Genomic DNA, 19,867 nt, shown 5'->3' on the forward strand with positions numbered 1-19,867 from the left:
TCTGATATGTTCTGACAATAAAGCAGGGTTCACCAATCTCGGTCCTGGAGGGCCGATGTCCTGCAGAATTTAGCTCCAACCCCAATTAAACACACCTGAACCAGCTAATCAAGGTCTCACTAGGCATACTAGAAACTTTCAAACAGGTGTGTTGGAGCTGGTTGGAGCTAAACTCTGCAGGACAGCGGCCCTCCAGGACCGAGATTGGTGAACCCTGCAATAAAGAGTAGTTTAAAACCACAATTAATGCTCTGGGGCCGTATTCACAAAGAATTTTAAGGCTAAAAGTAGCTCCTAACTGGCGAATTTAGGAGCAACTCCTAAAAATAATGGGCGTGTCACTCGTAACTTTAGGACTCCTAATTTTTTTCACTAAGAGTAATTCACGAAGCATTTTAGCCCTAAAAGTAGCACCTAAGCCTGGGACAGCTTAAAAGAAGTCGAGAGGACTAACTCACTAAGAACTATTCACAAACCGCTTTTTGTGGCATTTCACGTTGCGATGTTTTGAAATGCGTATGCGGCGGCTACAGGAGCTTCCAATCGCGAGGGAACAATTTTGCATTGTAGGCATAACTAGGGATGCAATAACACCACCACCAACAACCAAAACTAGGCTACTCATTGCATGTAAACTAATTGTAACGTTTCATTGTGAATCAAATTAAAATGTTCTTCTCTTTGCAAACGTAGGCAGAGGGATATAGTGACAGATTAATTCAATAATGTTGCAAAGATATTGCATCAATCCATATGTTTCATTAGGCTACTAGGCTATTTGTTTTGCCTTACTCTTTATTCATTTAGGCTATTTATTCAGTTATTCATCATCTTCCGTCCTTCGCACTACTTGTGTAGCGACCTGTGACTCATCATCGTAGGGGAGGTGTTTGGAATCATTCCCGCGTTACAATCATCAGCCAATCAAGGTGGTCACTTCAGTCAAGCTCGTGCATGAGTAATGACGTCATCCATAGCAACGAAGACTCACTCTTAGTTTAGGAGTTGTCATTTTTCTTTACTAAGAGTAGGTCTGAAAGGCGTTGTGAATAACTTTTAAGAGAAAACTCCTAGCTAAAATCTTTTAGTGCGATTTAGGAGTACTCCTAGTGGTAAGATAAAATGCTTTGTGATACGGCCCCTGGTTTCTACAACTTTCACTTAGGAGCAAAAATCTGCCTTTAAACTTGAAAGAAATAAAGATTTGACTTTTATCGTGATAATTATCGATATCGACAAAATTATCGTGATATTTTTTTTTGGCCATATCGCCCAGCCCTACTTGACTGCATGTTCAAGATTGCATATGTTAAAGATTGTTGCTATTTAACCGAACATTTCACTGTACCAATCTTTTTTATGGATCCTAAAATTTGATGAGCTGCCCTGTGTCCAAACCCATGGGTTTCGTGCTTCGTAGCTGTCCCACTTCGCAGTGATCTTCTGATTTCCTAATATTTCCTAATTTAGTAATAGGCCTATTATTCATGAAAACAGTAAGCAGTAAAACTGTTGAATTTCAATCGGCTCATTACTCTCTGCATTTTACAAATATTCGGGAATATAATTTGTAATATATGGTAAATTATGTAGGGAAACTACTCGAGGGCAGATTTTTTAGCGATACAACAAAACTTATGCGACTGTGATTTTTTTAGGGATGACGTCAGTATGCACGATTTTATTGGTAAAAGGCCAATTGGATGGAAACAGTCTGAATATAGCAAATGTCGCAAATTTTTTTTTTACTCATTTACTTTGTCGATAAAGTGCAAAAAGTGGTGCTTTTATTGCGCTGACTTTCTCCAGTTCTGAACACGATTACTGCACATGCATTGAAGTTTTTTTTGGAATACACGTAATGCACATTTAAACTAAACTGTTTGGATTAATGCCGATAGTCAAAACCTTGTGTGTAGCTACTACTGCCTCACAAAGTTATGTCAAAGTTACTACCCGCTGCTGAACAAAATTTGTTAGCCAGAGTGGGACTTTTTTGCATTACGTAAAAAAGATGGGGTGTTAGTCAGTCAATCTCTCTCTCTCTCTCTCTCTCTCTCTCTCTCTCTCTCTCTCTCTCTCTCTCTCTCTCTCTCTCTCTCTCTCTCTCTCTCTCTCTCTCTCTCTCTCTCTCTCTCTCTCTCTCTCTCTCTCTCTCTCTCTCTCTCTCTCTCTCTCTCTCTCTCTCTCTCTCTCTCTCTCTCTCTCTCTCTCTACATTTGACTGATATTTTTTGTTCTTCGTCTACAGCAATTTCTGTAGATATGATAATATCATTATCATGAATTCTTTTGGCCACAATAATCGTGTAGTGAAAACATGACATTGTGATAGCTCTACACTAAATATATTCAATTCAACAGTTCATGGACTGTTGTAGCTAGAGGAATGCAAAACTTTGCGGCCTTCACGTGGCCTTCAGCACATGCGTCATGCAAAGCTTTGACCTCCACTTGAAAAGTGTTAAAGATAGCATCACAAAAAACTATTTTACAAGGTTGCTAGGGAACAAAGCGGGAATTGGACAAAGTAAACATTAAAAGCAAATGCCATGCAATTTTCAAAAGAGATTTCTGAACAGAAATATGAGCTGATATGAGCTTGATATAAAAAACAAACAAAAAACAACACATTCTTAGGGGTTCACAAACTTCCTAGCAGCATTGTAACAGCGATGCTTTCAGTACCTGAGAGTGAATGCCAGTCACCTTGCAGAAGGGCAGGGTAAGGTTGGGGGCTGCACCAGTGCTCGGGACAGTCCTGACAAACTGAGCCTTGGTCCGGCTGAGGGACTCATAACTGCCTGGTCGTGAGCAGCACACATCCATGATGTGAAAACAGGATTTGACACTGTAAAGAGATAATTCAGAACACAAAACCTCAGTTTTGTCAAAGTGTTTTTTATGAAAAAGTCAGAAGGAATGAATCACAAACAAGATTGAGAAATGAAAAGCCGCTCACTGGTTGCTGTGGGGGAAGTCTAGTATGTGCTGCATGGTAACAAAGGGATGGCTAAGGGCGTCACTCGGGGCAATTCTTTCCTCAGCATCTATCAACAACATCTTCTTCAGCAAACCCACAAACTCTGCACGATCAACCTTCTCTGCCAACAAATCACAGCCTTCCAGATTCATCACTAGATTCACCTGGGAAAAAATACACAAAACAACAAAGAGTTACTCACTTAGGTTACTCATATTGAGGCCTGCATAATAGTGCACATTAAATTGAACACAAGTGTCAGTAAAGACATATATGTTACATTAATTTCTACTGCAAATAAATGCTGTTCTTTTGAACTTTCTATTCAAGAAATGTATCACATTTGATAATAATAAGAAATGTTTCTTGAGCACTAAATCAGCATATTAGAATACTTTCTGAAGAATCATGTGACACTGGAGTAATGGCTGTTAAAATTTCAGCTTTGCTATCACAGGAATAAATTAAAAGTATAAAAGTTTTTTTTATTTTTGTAATATTTCACAATATTACACAAATTCTTTGTACTCTATTTTGAGCATAAGAGAAAAGAAAATTTTGTTGACCCCAAACAAATCTTGCCAATAGTGTTCCAGTGATCATCATAACTTAAATCAAATACTAGATATAATAGAGGATTGACACACATTTGCTGTCATTAGTGAATTGAAAGGTGCCTGCTGGGAAATAGACGTGATTTGTTCATGTTACACTAACTCGCGCAGCATAAAATTTGTAAAGTATCCGCAGCTCTCCTTGCAGGGATTTTCCACTGGGAGAGAATAAATTGTGATTGATTCTAAAGACTGATGTGGTAAAAGCGGGATTTTCTGTGTTTTGATCCTGATCCAAAGATACGTACATGCGCTATATCATCCAAACAGCTGAAGATGTACTTCCTGGCTTCTTTTGATTTCAGCCCCGTCTCGGTCTCGTGCTCTTCTGTGGACTGAAACAAATGTATATTAAAGATGACACAAAATCAAATAGACCCTCTTTACTGTGATACATGTCCCTGGACTTATAATGCATTATTCATTATTGTGCACACAAACATTTGTTAACATAGTCTTTCATTAAAATGCAATAATGGATACATTTCAAGAAGAAATGTTCAGCACATAACCCCACAATAAAATCAAAAGATTCATATTTAAAAAAATATATAATAATAATAATAATAATAATAATAAATATAAATATATATATAAATAAACTATTGTTATGACTATTAAGATTTATTATTGCATGGTGATTTTTATGATCCTAAATTGAATTCAGTCCAAAAAAATACTTCCATTCCATACTTTCTGGTCATTGTCTCTGAAACATGGGTGGGTAAAAATAATATTAACCATCAATGTAACAGACAAGTTTTCACAATCCAATAAAATCCTGATAGATAAAATAAATTCTAGCCCCACTGAATATTAGATCACATATTGGAAGTGTGAATTTAAATTAATGTTATCTCTTCAACATGCTTACATCTTGAAAATGATACAGGTGTTCTGGTGTGCGTGTGTGGGTGGGTGGGTGTGTGTGTGTGTGTGTGTGTGTGTGTGTGTGTGTGAGAGAGATTGTTCTTGGTCTCACTTTAAGTCTCCAGCCAGCATACGGTGAGTCCGACTCCCGGCAAAAGAAGCGAGACGTCTTCGTCCCCACATTTAACAGATGCTCTCCTGGCAGACCCTGCGTCTGAGAAATGTAGCGAATCTGAGGGGAGACAGATGGGAAAGAATGAAACCGAGCTAGCTGAACTCATTCATTGTTTATGTTTTAACACTGTCCAATGTAAATGGATACGTCAACAAAAGACCGTACTGAACGTGTTATTGAGATCACATGCTGTTTCTAGGCATCTGAAGCAGCACGTGTTTTGAGAAACACACAGAAATGGGTGGATTTATGGAGTCATGCTTGTGTGAAACCTATAGGAGGGTGTGTGTTGCGGTTTTGTGTGTGTTCTTACGTCAACGACACTGTGGTGCGAGAGAAAGGCCTATTAGATGCTCAGTGTCACATGGGGACTTTCAGAGGTGCAAGTGCTTCAGTGGTACATCTTAAAATCAGATTACATGACCCTTTAACCTCTCAACCCCGGCCAACATGTTTGTGATAATTTGGCAAAAAAAACAAAAAAACCCCCACATATTTCTTAGTTCTAAACAGCCCGTCATGCTGGAAAACTTCAGAGAAGGATGAACTGATCCAAAGTAATTCAACACAATAAAAGTTGAGAACATTTGCACCAAATCAGTTTTAAGGCAGTGACACACCAAAGACGATGGTCAGCCGTCGGTCAATGTCGAGTGTCTGTCAGCTCAGTTTTTGTGGTGTGTTCTGTACCATTGGGACTTGTCAGACCACGGTGTAGGCTTTTTGTCCAATTGAACAGTTCAGCTAAGCAAACCAGTGGACAAGAAAAAAACGAAAATGATGAAAACAAGCAAATGATTAAGTCAAAAGGGCACACACAGACAAACAAATTTAACATCTTCATGTTACCTGAGCATTCCAATAAAGCGAATATTTTCGTCATGTATGGAATGAAGAAAGTGAAGTCCAACATGATTCACATTCAAAATGGTAAGCAAGCGCTGCTTTGTTAATTTGTATTTCCGTAGTCGTAGTTTTGGTTTTACTTTTTGGAGTGAAGAATATAAACTACTACTACCACTTTTCCCTCACACAGGCGCAGAATATACGTGCTATTTGGCTGTTGGCTGTAGTCTTTGTGGTGTGTTCATTCATGCGAAAAATTTTTTGGCCCAGACACAGGTGTCACAAGGTGACATCACTACTTTGAAGATGATTTGGTCACGCCCTTTAGACTGAAACTTCACACTTAAAAGTGTAGTTTAGCCAATGAAAATTCTGTAACTATTTACTAACTCCCTCTGACTAAATTCTGTAACCTCCCCCCTCCCCATAGACATCTAATTACACACCACATAGCATAGCAGTCCATAATGATGAATAAAGAAATTCCTGTCGTGGTAATATCTTTCAGTGGTTTGGGTTATAAGTGGTTTCCAGCTTCAGCACAGCTGACTTCCAGTAATCCATCCACCCATTCATTCTCCAGCCGCTTATCTGGGACCTGGTTCGCTGTGGCAGCAGGCTAAGTAGATGTGCCCACATGTCCTTTTCCCCAACAACTTCCTCCAACTCCTCCTGGGGGTTCCCAAGGCATTCCCAGACCAGCTGGGAGATTAAGGTCCTTCCAGCGTGTCCTGGGTCACTTCCCAATTAGACAGAACAACCAGAAGGAGCTTGAGCGGCACCCTGACCAGATGGCTGAGCTACCTCAACTGGCTCCTTTTTATGCTATTGTAGGGATCAAACATTTTTTTTTTAATGTGATCTTTTTTTGTGCCCATGAAAAAGGCACAATCTGGATAGAACAGCTATTGTTAGTTACTAAGTACATACAAATCGCTCACACCAAAAACCGCATTAGTAAATAAAAAAAATTAATAATAATGATAATACTAATCAAGAAATAGTGACTACTTGACTGCTTTTTACTCAATGAACACACACAAAATCATTTAAAAATCATATGTACTTAAAGGTTCCAAAAAAAAAAAAAAAAAAAAAGATAAAAAAAAAGTGCAATCTTCCTACAAAAGTTCTTTAAAAAACAGAAACGTGACACTTTTTACATAGAAAAAGTGCCATATCTATTATAAATAACTATCAGAAATATATAATAATGTAAAATTAAAAAAGAATAATTTAAGATTCAGCAGTATTTTTTAGGTCAGTCTGATTTGTGACATTGACCCTTGTTGACGAATGAACGTTGACAAAAGGTCAGATTTTGTTTCCATTGCCAAACCTTCCATTGAAGCACAGGGTGCTCTTTGGAACATTCTCAAATAAACAAATGCTAGATAGCATGATCATCAGGTTTTGTCAATGCTGTCTGTCTGTCTGTCTATGTGTGGCAAAACTCTAGCACAGGAGTAAAAGCAATAAAAGCTGTAACCTTTGGCTTCCTAGCTAAATTTCTAATGGCAACCTTTCAATTACAGTAAAAGTTATTATAAGAAGAAATACCCAACCCTCGAGCTAGATTATTATTGTTATTCTTTCATTGGCATTTAAATCATGCATACCATTTTAATTCACTTTTTAAAAAAAAGGATTTCATCAGCCAACTGGCTAGCAAGTCAGTTTTATTTTTACACACATTTGGCACTTGGTGAGTGCTACAGTAATTCCGCACCCTGTGTGTGTTCTGGGTGTTTCAGCCTCCAAGAGTAACAACTTTATTTTCAAACAGGGATGTATCACTTTAGTACTAGAAGAATATGCCTACATGTCCAAACCTGCACCCAGGGCCACAGTCTGCTAACCTGCATTTCTTCTACTTTCAAGAGGTCTAATAGCCACTTGCTATAACACAGTGGCAGTGTCAAACGAAAGGCTCCACATGCCAGCGAGATGAGGCCCTACTATTGGTGCCGTAAGTGGGCGTTCATTTATGCTATAAATATCATTTGCTGTGCGAGATTAAATTGAACACCCCAGTGAAGGAGGTGCGTGTATTAGGAGTGTGACCCCACAAGCCATTTTAGTCCCTAGACTGGAATCACACCTTAGGCAGTTAGGTGACACCGCAGACATATAATTGTTCAGAGGCGATGTAGCGACGTCCTGTTAAACATACTTAATGTGCTCTTGCATTGCTATCCTTTGGCAGTAGCAAACCTCAGTACTCAAGGGGTCAATAGTGTCAGTGTCAAATGTCAAGTATCTAGCTAACTTTTTTTTTTTTTTGGCTGATTTCATTCATTCAGTCCTGCATGCGGGCGGGTACACACCGGATAAACCGCTAATATTTGGTGGAATAATATATTTATGTTGTCATTTGTGGTGCGGGAGAGGGTCAGGAATAGGTACGGGCAGACTGTGGGTAGAATAACCAAGAGACTATTTCGACTCAATTGGGTACCCATTGATAGGCAGCTGCTTTCAAACTGTACCTTGCTTATTTGTCTGAAGACAGTCAAATGTTTCTAATTACAGCACAATTTGAAGAGTTGAGCATGCACAGCAGCATCTGCGCGCTGCAACTGAAGTGATTGGCAGCTTCAGTCATTAAAAAGATGCTTTTTTTTTTCTTGCTGAAATTCAGGTTTTATGATTCCTGTGGGCTGTGGCGTTTTGTGTTTCAGTTAATTTTTCAATCAATATGTACCCCATTGTAAAGAGACCGTGGGGTTAAGTTGAGGTGTTAAGGATCAGGTGTTAAGTTAAGGTGGGGATGTTGTATTGATGTGTTTTCATGTTCTCAATCTGGATTGATTATTGTTAAAAAATTAAAGAAATATCCTAATTAAAAAAGGAGCACTCTTTGTTTGCTTTTTGTATCTATTCTCAATTTGAATAAAAGTTGTATGTTTCATGCTGCTAAGAGGACCAACGTCCACGAGTTTCAGGAGAGACAACCGCATTTAAATACAGAGTGAATCCGCTAAAATATCCCTGCCCTGAGATAATATTATATGACAATATAGGCTCATTTGGCTATATGTTCTTTTAATTTATGGAGACCTCTAAGCATCATATAGGCCTAGCCTATTTATGCACATTTGTTCAAAATAGCCTGTATGGGCAGAATGTTCACATATAAGCAAAAGTTTTGTAAATTATTTACTTTCATATCATAAAAATGTGATCGGTTTATGTGATCGGCAAGCTGAGAGACCATGTATGGAATCAAAGGAAATAATTATCAACTGGTTCAGATCAGCGGCTGATCATTTGGAGCATTCCTAGAAACTATAGGCCTACCTATAAAAAAAGTTTTCGTATCCATATTTTTCCTCAAAGTATATGGGTTGCCGACCCCAGGTTGGGAACCACTGATCTAGTGGATGGATCCTGAAACTGTCGGCAAAACCTCAAACAGTAGCTCCACCCGTGTCCTTTTAGAATGAAGTACCGCACACATTTCTGAGATGGCCTCTGCTTCTTTGCAGTGCAAATGTAAATAAAGAACTGGTTGTTTGAATATGTACAGTGCTTTCTTTGTTCAAAAAACACAATGTAAAGGCTAATGTTTTATGTATTTGAGGATCAGAGAAGAGAGTCTTAGGCCTTGTTTACACTGTCAGTGAAATGTGACCCAATTCTGATTTTTTGCTCATATGTGACAGATCGGATGTGTTCTATGACCGTGTAAACAGGAAAAAAACGCATGCATTCGTATATTTCGAGATTGGTTTCAGGCCTCGTTCATATGTGGAAATAAATCAGATATAAATCAGATATGTGTCAATGCAACTGTCATGTAAACAAGCAGATCGGATGTCATGTAAACAAGCATTTTTTTAGGTCCAAAAAAAAGAGGAAAAAGAGGACGTACGGTAACCCAAGTTAAAGCCCATCACGATCTCATGAAGGTGCGTATCTATCGCACAAATTTTATTTATCGTGCCATTTACGCCAAAAAAAGTTTTTGCGTGTATATGATATGCACATTATGGTGTGTAATACACACGCACTCCACAACCTTAATCCTACCCAAGGGGTTTTGCCATATAAATGGCAAAATCTGTGCAAGAACCCCCTTTAGCATGCGCAATGTTTCAGATAGTATGTCAAGTGTAAACATATGAATCGGATATGGGTCACAATTGAAAGAACATGTAAACAGACGGTCTAAATGAATAAATAAATAAATAAACAAATAAATAAAATTAAGCATTTTTATGAGAAAATGTTTGAATAAAATGGGTAAAGATTTATGGCATGAGTTAACTAAAATATTGAAAAATCAAAACAAATAACTGATAGATTAATCGTAGAAATAATAGTTAAATTAATCGATTCATCCTAAATATTAAGAAATTATCAAAATAATTGTTAGTTGTACCCCTTATTTAAATTTCAGTCTGTTCCTCACACAAAGCTCATGTATTATATCAAAATACTGATGCATATAAAAATAGTTCAAGAATGGTGCTTTTATGGTGCTTTTGGAGCTTGCTGGTCAGTATCTTGTTCCACAAAAAAAAAAAAAAAAAAAAAAAGCACAGAATCGCATAAGGGTTTGGACATTTCATTTGAGGGAAACTATTTCTTTCTGTACAGAAAAAAAAAAAAAAAAAAAAACCCTGATAAACAAGTGCCCCATCCTACAGTTGGGAGATCAGGAAATTAAAATTAAGGGGAAATGAAAGGGGTGCATCCAAATGGCTCTAGAAATATTGAGCAGAGGAATCTGACATCAGGAATGTACATTCTGATCTACCATTTATGGAAAAAAAACATTCCTCTCACATAGTTAAAGCTAGAGTGTTGTGATAATGGAGATGAATTATGCCCAGCAGACCAAAAAAGACACCCAGGCATAATGCAGGGTTATATACGGGCAGTAAGGGGTATGTAGCTTTAAAGGGATACTCCACTTTTTTGGGAAATAGGCTCATTTTACAACTCCCCCAGAGTTAAACAGTTGAGTTTTACCGTTTTCGAATCCATTCAGCCGAGTTTCTGATATATAGAAGAATATCAGTAACCAGACAGTTTCTGGTCTCATTGACTTCCATAGTATATATTTTTTCCTACTATGGAAGTCAAAGAGACCAGAAACTGTCTGGTTACTGATATTCTTCTAAATATCAGAAACTCGGCTGAATGGATTCGAAAACGGTAAAACGCAACTGTTTAACTCTGGGGTAGTTGTAAAATGAGCCTAAAAAAAGTGGAGTATCCCTTTAAGACTGACTGGAGCTCATGGCACCCGTTGGCATCTTGAGATCCATAACCCAGCTGCGATAACAGCCCAGCCAAGAGAAGGAGAAAAACCCGTCAAACCCCCAGCTACTGCTATAAACCGAATCAGGAGCTGCTGGGAGTATCCTTTCCAAACCCTACCCAGAAACACTGTTCTAATCTAGGCTTGTTTCAGTGTATCAATCACATATGCAGACACACAGAGACTTGGTAATGTCCCCTCATCTCAGTTTCACCCCGGGGCATTCAGGGGCCCAGCAGCAGGAGGAGTGCGGCCCGAAAACTAGAAAACTCTCAGATCATAAACCATACACGCTCAGACAGAAGCAGCAGGAGTGCACACAAAAAAACACCCACATGCTGACACTTGTACGCCAACACAGACACTGAGAAGCGGCCGTGAAAATTCTTCTGGAGATTGTTTGGGCCTGACAGCACATACCACGGCTCTGTGCTAAACAGATTACGTCAAGAGGAGAAATATGGAGAACTCCTGATCAAGAAGAGGCATTCTGTGAGTGAGTGAGTGAGTGAGTGAGTGAGTGAGTGAGTGAGTGAGTGAGTGAGTGAGTGAGTGAGTGAGTGAGTGAGTGAGTGAGTGAGTGAGTGAGTGAGTGAGTGAGTGAGTGAGTGAGTGAGTGAGTGAGTGAGTGAGTCGTTTAAACAGGAGAAGAAACATGCTGAAAGAAAGGTGGATGTAGGAAGAAAGAGGCATTTTAGAGAAATTACCTGGTCAAACTCGAGGGCTCCTGGGTAGAGGGGCCAGCCCAAGAAGAGCTCAGCAATCACACATCCCAGCGACCACATGTCTATGGCTTCACAAAAAGGCAGGCCAAGAATGATCTCAGGAGCCCTGAAGATGACAAACACCAATATGAGCAACATAAAACACACACACAAAAGCAATTCTACCTTCATTTCACCCTCAACAAATAGTGAGATCTAGGCCTCTGTATCAGTATGGAATTCCTGATTCAATTTAATTGCATTGCACAAACTCTCAATTGGATGAGTTTTGGAACATCTCAATTACAATGTCCATACAGCCCGTCTTAATTATTATTTCAGTTAATAAATTATTGCTTGATCGCAACAGTGATATGCAAGTCAATCCAATTTCCAAATGTGAATATTTTGGCCAAAAAAAAGGAGAAGAGACACTTTCAACCATAAATAAATAAATAGTGATGGGGACGAGACCGCCTATGCCGAGTCCGAGTCAAGACCGAGTCTTTGAAGGGTCGAGTCCGAGTCGAGACCGAGTCCGTTGGTTAACATGGGAGGATTTGAACTTGAAACACGGAGTGTACTGACGCCTTTCCGTGGTTAAAACAACATTGCTTCTTATGTTTGTTCATGTTTATTTAAGGCTATAAATTAACTAGAAGGAAGAGATGATCGGTTCACGAGCAGCTTTAACTGATGCTCTACAGCGATCTGTCACTACACATTTAAGAGCCACAAAACGGTATTTATTGTTTAAATTTCTTTTAAAAAATGACCAAATTTGAAAGGCGAGATTTTGTTTAATATGTTTAATATCAAAAGTAACCGAAAAGTAACCTGGTCTGTCCTGTCTGTCAGCGTGTTGTCAGTCTCCTCTCTGCTCCGCAATGTATTTTTCACTGCGTGAGAACATGGTGTGGCGTGAGAACGGTGTAGCTTGTCGGAATATAGCGGCAGTAACTAAGGGGGGCGGGTCTTTGCGAACAGTCAATTAAAATTTTCTAGTGGTATGCATTCTAGTGGACTAGTGATGGGACGAGACCGCCTATGCCGAGTCAAGACCGAGTCTTTGAAGGGTCGAGTCCGAGTCAAGACCGAGTCTTTGTAAGAACAAGTCCGAGTCGAGTCCGAGAAAGCAGAAATCGGTCTCGAGACCGGACTCGAGTCCGTACTACATCACTATAAATAAATAAATAAATAAATAAATAAATAGTTGCAGTAATTTAGGGGTATTATTTTGAAATGTGGGCACTGCACTAAAAAAAATGGAGGCAGTAATGGAGGGTTTAAAATGGTCATTAATTGAGAAATCAAAGTTTCCTTCTTTTGACATGTAAGAGGTCATTGTATTATAAAAAATTCCTCTAAGTTTCAGAACTCAAAACTTCCTCATTAGTCCAAAAACAGCTTTCACTGATCACTAGACTAAAAGTAACATTATCTTCCAATGGATCCCACTGCTAGGGAAGTGGTTCTTTATTTTCAACTATGTGAATGTCTCAGTTGAGCATTATTTGTTTGTTCGGTACATTTCACTGAGGATTCTTTGGTAAATCAGTTGCTCAAATCAGATGGCTCAAATCAGGGTAGAAAATGGCCTTTTATTCCTAAATTATGACCATTTTTGATGTAAAAATCATACTGACTTAAGCGCACCTCAGAAAACAACAAAAAAATGCAGTTCATGACCCCTTTAAAAAGTGATTGAACATACAGTTATAACAATTTCATAAAAAACGATGAGGCAAAAAAAAACAAAAAAAAAACATTCACAATAAGATCTAACATGCATTTGCAAAGTATATTACATTTTATATTAACTGACTTGGTTAATTTTACAAACATACTCTACAGCACTGGGCAGAGAAACAAAAAGTACATAGAACTGCCTGGAAAAGGTTACTCACATGGACAATTTAATTTTTAATTTTTAATGTGAGGGGCACACAATCATGAAATTTAGAACACTCTTTCCCATTTGTACAGTGCAAGACCATAAAACTGATGCGATGAGTGACAGAGGTTCATGAACCTATTCAGCACAGACTCTGACTTCAGCAGGACAGGAGCTCAAACTACAAATAATATGTTAGCGAATATTAGCGCATTAACTGTAAAAAAAGGCATAATTTACAAGATTAATCTTGGATAAATATCATTTTTACCCAACCAAAAAATGGGTGCACAATATAAAGGAAAAATATGAGTAAACAAAACATTTGTATTTAAATAAATAAGAAATTAGTCTTCAATTAATCAACCTTAAACCTACAACATTTCAGTCACCAGCACACCAAAGAGCCTGTTTAAAAAAAAAAATGTAATTAAATTAAATTACAACGCACAACTATATATCTAAAAAAATTTTGCTTTTGTAAAGGCTAAGGCAATGTATGTTAGCATGTAAGGTAAGGTATGTTAGTTTAGGGTAGGATAGGTCTCACGTGGGGTTACCAGGTCAGACAATGTAGACATGGTGACACAGGAAGCCCTGTGACTCCTTAGCAACGAATCACCATGTGATCTCATTGAATGGCATTAAGGTCTCTCCATGTGAGATCGAGGTGCTGCTCCAGTCAGCACTCACCTCAGTAAGTCTGTCTGACAGATTACTGTTACTCAGAGCTTATTTTCAATAACAGAAGTGTTTGTCCTTAAGTAGTCGGTCTAAAAACAGTGACCTGACAACATAGGCAACATTTTTAGGCATGAAATTACAGGAAAACCAAGACATTAGTTTAGCAACATGCTAACACCAATAAAACCCAAGCCGTCAAACTGACGTCATCAGAAACACCAGAAACTACAGGGGAAGTGCATTTTCGAATTTTTATTAAAGATTACAAAAGACAAAAGTTTTTTTTTTTTTTTTTTTTTTTTTTTTTTGTGAATCAACTTGCACAGATGAATTGTTCACCACAAGACAGTTATGTTATGTGTATAGTTATGTGCACTAACAAAGTAAATGGGGTAAATTTTTATTTCATGCCGACATTACGCACAAAATATCAGTTTTGGCATGAATGCTAAGTTCATGCGTACACCTGAGGGCCATACATTGTTTCTACTGTCCAGCACTCATTTAATAAAATCATAGTTTCTTGTAATTTAATAATCACATTAGGTTGCATTTCCCACCCCCAAATTTAAAGGGATTGTTGGCCAAACCTGTAGGCCTATGAGTTTATTTCTTCTGTTGAACACAAAATAAGATATTTTGAAGAATGTCAGTAAGCAGACAATTTACAGAACCCATTGTCTTCCATAGTATTCTTTCCTACTATGGAAGTCAATGGGTGCCGTTAACAGTCCGGTTACCAACATTCTTTAAATTATCTTCAAAAAAATATATATATAAAAATGAAAATTATGCCATTAATTACTGACCCTTGTGTCGTTTCACATCCGTAAGATCTTCGGAAACACAAATAAAGATAATTTTTAATGAAATCCGAGAGCTTTCTAGCCTGGATGCCAGCCGAACTTAGCCCCGCCCACAACATTTTTTGGTCGGGAAGTTCGGTCTGGACTTGATCCGTTGAGGATCTATTATGCCTGAACAAAAGGGACCAATCAAATTGTCAGGGCGGGCTTTATATGATGATGGACAGATGATCAACAGTAACGTAATCATCCACCTGTCAAGTAGGCATGTGATTGGCTAAGGACAAAAAAGCAGGAAAATATACTGAGACCCCCCCACAAAAAAAAGGAGAGAGGTTATCGAAGCCCTCGCCCCGCGGCAAATATACAGATACTTACATAATTGTGAAGAATTTAATCCTTTGTAAGTGATCATTTTGCAGTGTAAGATTACAGTTAACACCTTTAAATATTACATAAATTTATTATTATGTATTTTTATTAAACTTAGTGAGTGTATAAATCAGCAGCAAAAAGTAATTCTTGAAAAAATCTGCACAGTAATTTTATCAAATCTAAACATGTTAATAAAAACAAATTACTATTAGTACTCTAATAAAATTCAATCAGGCAATCATACATTTCACAATTTTATATTTATATATGAATGTCAAGAATTCAGAAGTGTGTATATTTATATAGCCTACACTACACTACACAGAAATAACATACAATTAAATTATGCTTATTTTAAATGTATTGTGCAGGCTAGGTATACAAAAATATAGGCTTTTAATAATCTTTCAGTGCGCAAAACTATGAAAATATGAAACGCTTCAAAACAGAGCGCACAAAGCGCGTATGCGCATCGCGGGCGCAGAATGATGTGCTCAAAGCAACACGTGCTGTCCTCTCCTCAGACAGCACGCCAAATATACCGTATTCCAGGCTGTGGAAGAACAAGCCGAGAGTGAGTGGAGGGATGCTGAAAACTGTCAAGGAATGTTAGGTGAGTTGACAGAGTGAATAAATATATGCTTCCTCTCATGCTGATAGGGTAGACATGGTAGGCTAATTGTTTGATGACAAGTTGATTGGATTGATTATTTACTCCTCCCGAACTTTGTTTATGAAACATCATGAGTAGATTCCGCCATCGCGTCTGTTATAGAAGATATCGACAGCGCATTAATTTGAAAAGAGGAACAGAGAACCGTGATCAAGGCATTTGTCGATCGTAAAGATGAATGAAGAACATACGTCACTTACTCCGTTGCTCTGATTGGTTGTAGGTCTATCCAATTGAGTGCAGAGGCATTTTCCTTCCTGGTTCGGTTGAAACACGCCCCTTAATCACAGCCCAATGGAGCAGTATCAGACTCACATTCTGACTAGAATCTGAGTATGACGACGTCAGGCTAAGAGCTTTCTGTCCCTCCTTAGAGATCCAACACAACTTACACATTCAAGGCCCAGAACGATAGGAATGACATCAAGGCCCAGAACGATAGGAATGACATCATTAAAGTAGCCTAATCCATGTGACTCCAGTGGTTTAACCTGAATTTTATGAAGCAACATGAGTGCTTTGTTTGCACAAAAAAAAATATTTACCACCCTTTAAGACCTCTTCCACTGTCAGGCCAGAGCAGGGCATGCTAGTGCGTGCCAGGGCCAGTAGCGTTTCCACTGTCACGGGGCTTGATCGGGGCTTACTCGGGGCCAACGGCCAGGATTTTCTTGCCCGTCAAATACCTTGGGCCAAAGCGGGCCAGTTCGGGCTAGAGGAGTGGTTAAGAACAGAGGCGGAGTTTACCTGAGTCTGGAGACGGCAGCGCTGGATGATTCTGTCAGCATTAAAGACTTTTAAAATAATTTACCTCAAAACTCACTTTCATATTTCAATGCCTTCTGTTTGGGATCCGATATGGATTCTGATCACCGTAAAAGGTAGAAATATTTATACGCGATGCAAAACCATAGTATACACAAAATCAGACAAATCATAAAGGCTATCACAATCCTGTTTCTATTTTATCTGTCAGTAGCCTACGTCTCGTCTCTTTCTACTGGACTATCATAAAATAAAGCTACTGTCTTTTCGGGAGCTTCCTCTGTTTCTCTGAATGAAAATATAGGCTAAATGTAGCCTACTGGGAACGAGTGCTAAAGCTCATCAGGTCGTATTTTTGGTGGCATATTTGTAGAAATGATCATTCTTTCTCAATGTGATGTACATATGTCCTGTAACTACCAAATAAACAGAAACAGCCTCGACTGAATAAGTAAGTGTGTCCTCTTTCTTTTGTGAAATAGACCTAACGGTAAAGCACTTTATTTCTGTGTGACTAGCGTGCAATTTTGACACAAATTAATTCATTATGGTCAATGTATCACTTTTTATTGTAAATATGTGGTAAAACATCCATTTTTTGGGCTTTAAATATTCAAGTAAACAATAAAAATGGCAGCAAACAGTCGCTTTTATCATGTTTGATTTGCGATCACGCTGTTTCCAGTGTTTTCTTCCTGATTAGTTTTCTGATAAAACTTCCATTTGTTGGTGAAATGATGGGTTAGTGTTACGTTGTTCCAGAGAGGCATGTTACGGGTGTGTTTTAGTGAAGCGCTGTGGAGCTTCTGGCCCGACAGTGGAAACGCAGCAGATTTTGGGCCCGGTGCTACTGGCCCGAGGCTATTAGCCCGGCATGGCCCGTTTAAAGCCCTGGCTCACACTGGCAAGACAGTGGAAACGCAGCTATTAAGACATTAAAACATTAAGACTTTATGTTCTTTATGTTTTTAGACTTTTTAAGGATCCACAGTTTGCACACAGCTTTTTTTTAGTGGCAAATGCAAGTGAAAAGCTTGCACTGTTGAGATTTGCTTGTCAACCAACTAACTTGTGCATAATCTGTACGCTCAGCTCACAGAGATATTAGAGAATTCGGACTGTGCAAGTACAGTACACATCTTTACTGATGATGAAATTTCACATGCACTGCATAGGCATACCCTTGCGTAGTAAAAAAAAAAAGACAGAAAAAAAAACCTGACTGAGAACAGTTTCAACACGGTCATAAAAGAGGTTCAATTTCGGTTCGGATGCTGCCTAGGAATGTGGCGGCCTATGTAGCATGACATCCAACTAAAGTTTGAATAAAAAAGGAAGAACACATTGTACGATTCATCTCAAGCTATACTTTTACTGTATGTGGGGAACTAATGTGCATCAATGTTAGACATGCATAACACTCAGTAAAAAAAAAAAAAAAAACCTGCATTAGGCTAAGCCTCCTACTACAAGATCCTTACATCAAACAAAGGAATTCAGAGAGCTTCCCGGCGTCTCCATGCATAAAGCAGTTCAAACTGCACCAGCCGCAGGGTGATGATCCACTGCAGTTCTCATATATCGTCTCTCCCTCATAAACAGGTGAGAGCCAATCTATTAACGGCATCTCCATCCATATATCTGATCTGTCTCTGAGGGGCGGCACTAAATAATCACGGTAGTGAAAATATCTGCCCAGAGTGATTGCATACAGTAATGAAAATGGGTATTTTTGGAGGGCACAATAGGCTACATGGATGTGGTTGATTTTTGTGATATATCTCGCAACCCTTTACGTAAAGATTTAATGAAAAGAATACATTTTTGTGAGAAAAGAGTTCTGAAGATAGTCGAAGGAGAGCTGCACAATTAAGGCCCGGGTATACTTCATTTTCCACGCTCCGCTTCGTCTCGCGCACTGCACTCAATTCAAGTGCAATCCTTTCAAACTAAACTCTTTTGGCGTCACACAGACAAGTGCACGGACCGTTGTGGGACACGGACGGCCGAAGTAAACTTTGGGCTTTATGCGGACTGAAGAGCATCTATTGTAAATGTTTATGTGTTGGGAGTCATTTAATAAAGTGAAGTGGTTTGAATTACACACCTTGTAACAGTTTTATTTTACTTTAGAAATGAAAGATATTTTGCATCCATTTTGTCGCGTGCCTTGGCTTGATACGTTTTTTATGAGTCGCATTTTTGCTACATCCAAAGAGCACTGGGATACAGGTTTTTAACTCCCGTGCAGACACCCCCAGACCCCAGGTTGTGAACCACTGGTGTAAACAACAGTCTGATAAATATAAAAACAAGTCTTGAAAGTTTCAGGTTCAAATGAACAAGAACAGTAGTTAAGAATCCAAGGAAAAGCTAGACAACACAGGGTTCGTACAGATTTTTAAGAGTGTAATTCAAGCACTTTCAAGCAGTGGCACTCAGTGTTTTTCAAGGGTGAGGAAGTGGTTAAAAATAAAATATAGCCAAATAATTATAATTTACTTAAAGAAAATCATTATTCATTATTGGCCACACATTGCAGTTTAAATGAACACACACATTGTGCCCATATACAATGTCTAACTGCTGTCTCAGCCAACCAATCAGACTTCAAAGTACCAGTAAATATTAAAAAAAATAATCATAGAATGTTTTAAAATTTGAAAATGTGTTGAAAAAATTATTAAAATAAGCAGAAAGGGGGGAAAAAAGTGCAACAATCCTAAAAATGTGCCATTTTTAACTATGATCAATATTTTGGCAACAGCTACATGTTTAAACCAGAAATAACATCGGATAAAATTAAGAACATTCATGTCATAAGAGAGGAAGCTCAAACTGAATGCTGATCTAAATTCAGCTCCATGCATAGTATGGCCTATATGATGCCATCAGTGCACAACTATTTTTGTATTGGCATTCAAAATATCCTCTTGCCTCACAGGCTTACTTTTCATTAACCCAGCAGTGAGACAGGCAAGGAAACGTGCTTCTGCCCTATCATACAGTAGCTATACAGCACCTGTGGGCCTGTTCCCAGAATATTTACTGAAGTCTGGTAATGAAAAGCAAAGTCAAAGTAATAAATGAATAATAAGACTCAAAGTCCATGGAGTCTATTTAGCGGAAATATAAAAACTGCTTTTATTTTTTAAATGTAATTGCAATACATGTAATGCAATAAAATGTAAACAAAAACTGCTTTTAGGC

At 38.4% G+C, this 19,867-nt stretch overlaps 1 protein-coding gene across 1 annotated transcript in view; it reads right to left on the minus strand.

The window, feature by feature from the left end:
• The window catches only part of hipk3b (homeodomain interacting protein kinase 3b), a 75,894-nt gene that overhangs the window by 27,440 nt on the left and 28,587 nt on the right, over positions 1-19,867 (minus strand). The window contains exons 3-7 of the mRNA XM_079874252.1: positions 11,464-11,587; positions 4,579-4,698; positions 3,845-3,931; positions 2,962-3,146; positions 2,688-2,850 (exon numbers count right to left, since the gene is read on the minus strand). Coding sequence (XP_079730378.1) covers positions 2,688-2,850; positions 2,962-3,146; positions 3,845-3,931; positions 4,579-4,698; positions 11,464-11,587 — 679 coding nt within the window. The remainder of the gene's footprint in view (positions 1-2,687; positions 2,851-2,961; positions 3,147-3,844; positions 3,932-4,578; positions 4,699-11,463; positions 11,588-19,867) is intronic.

Source organism: Squalius cephalus, assembly GCF_949319135.1.
Source record: "Squalius cephalus genome assembly, chromosome: 6".
Classification (NCBI taxonomy): domain Eukaryota; kingdom Metazoa; phylum Chordata; class Actinopteri; order Cypriniformes; family Leuciscidae; genus Squalius; species Squalius cephalus.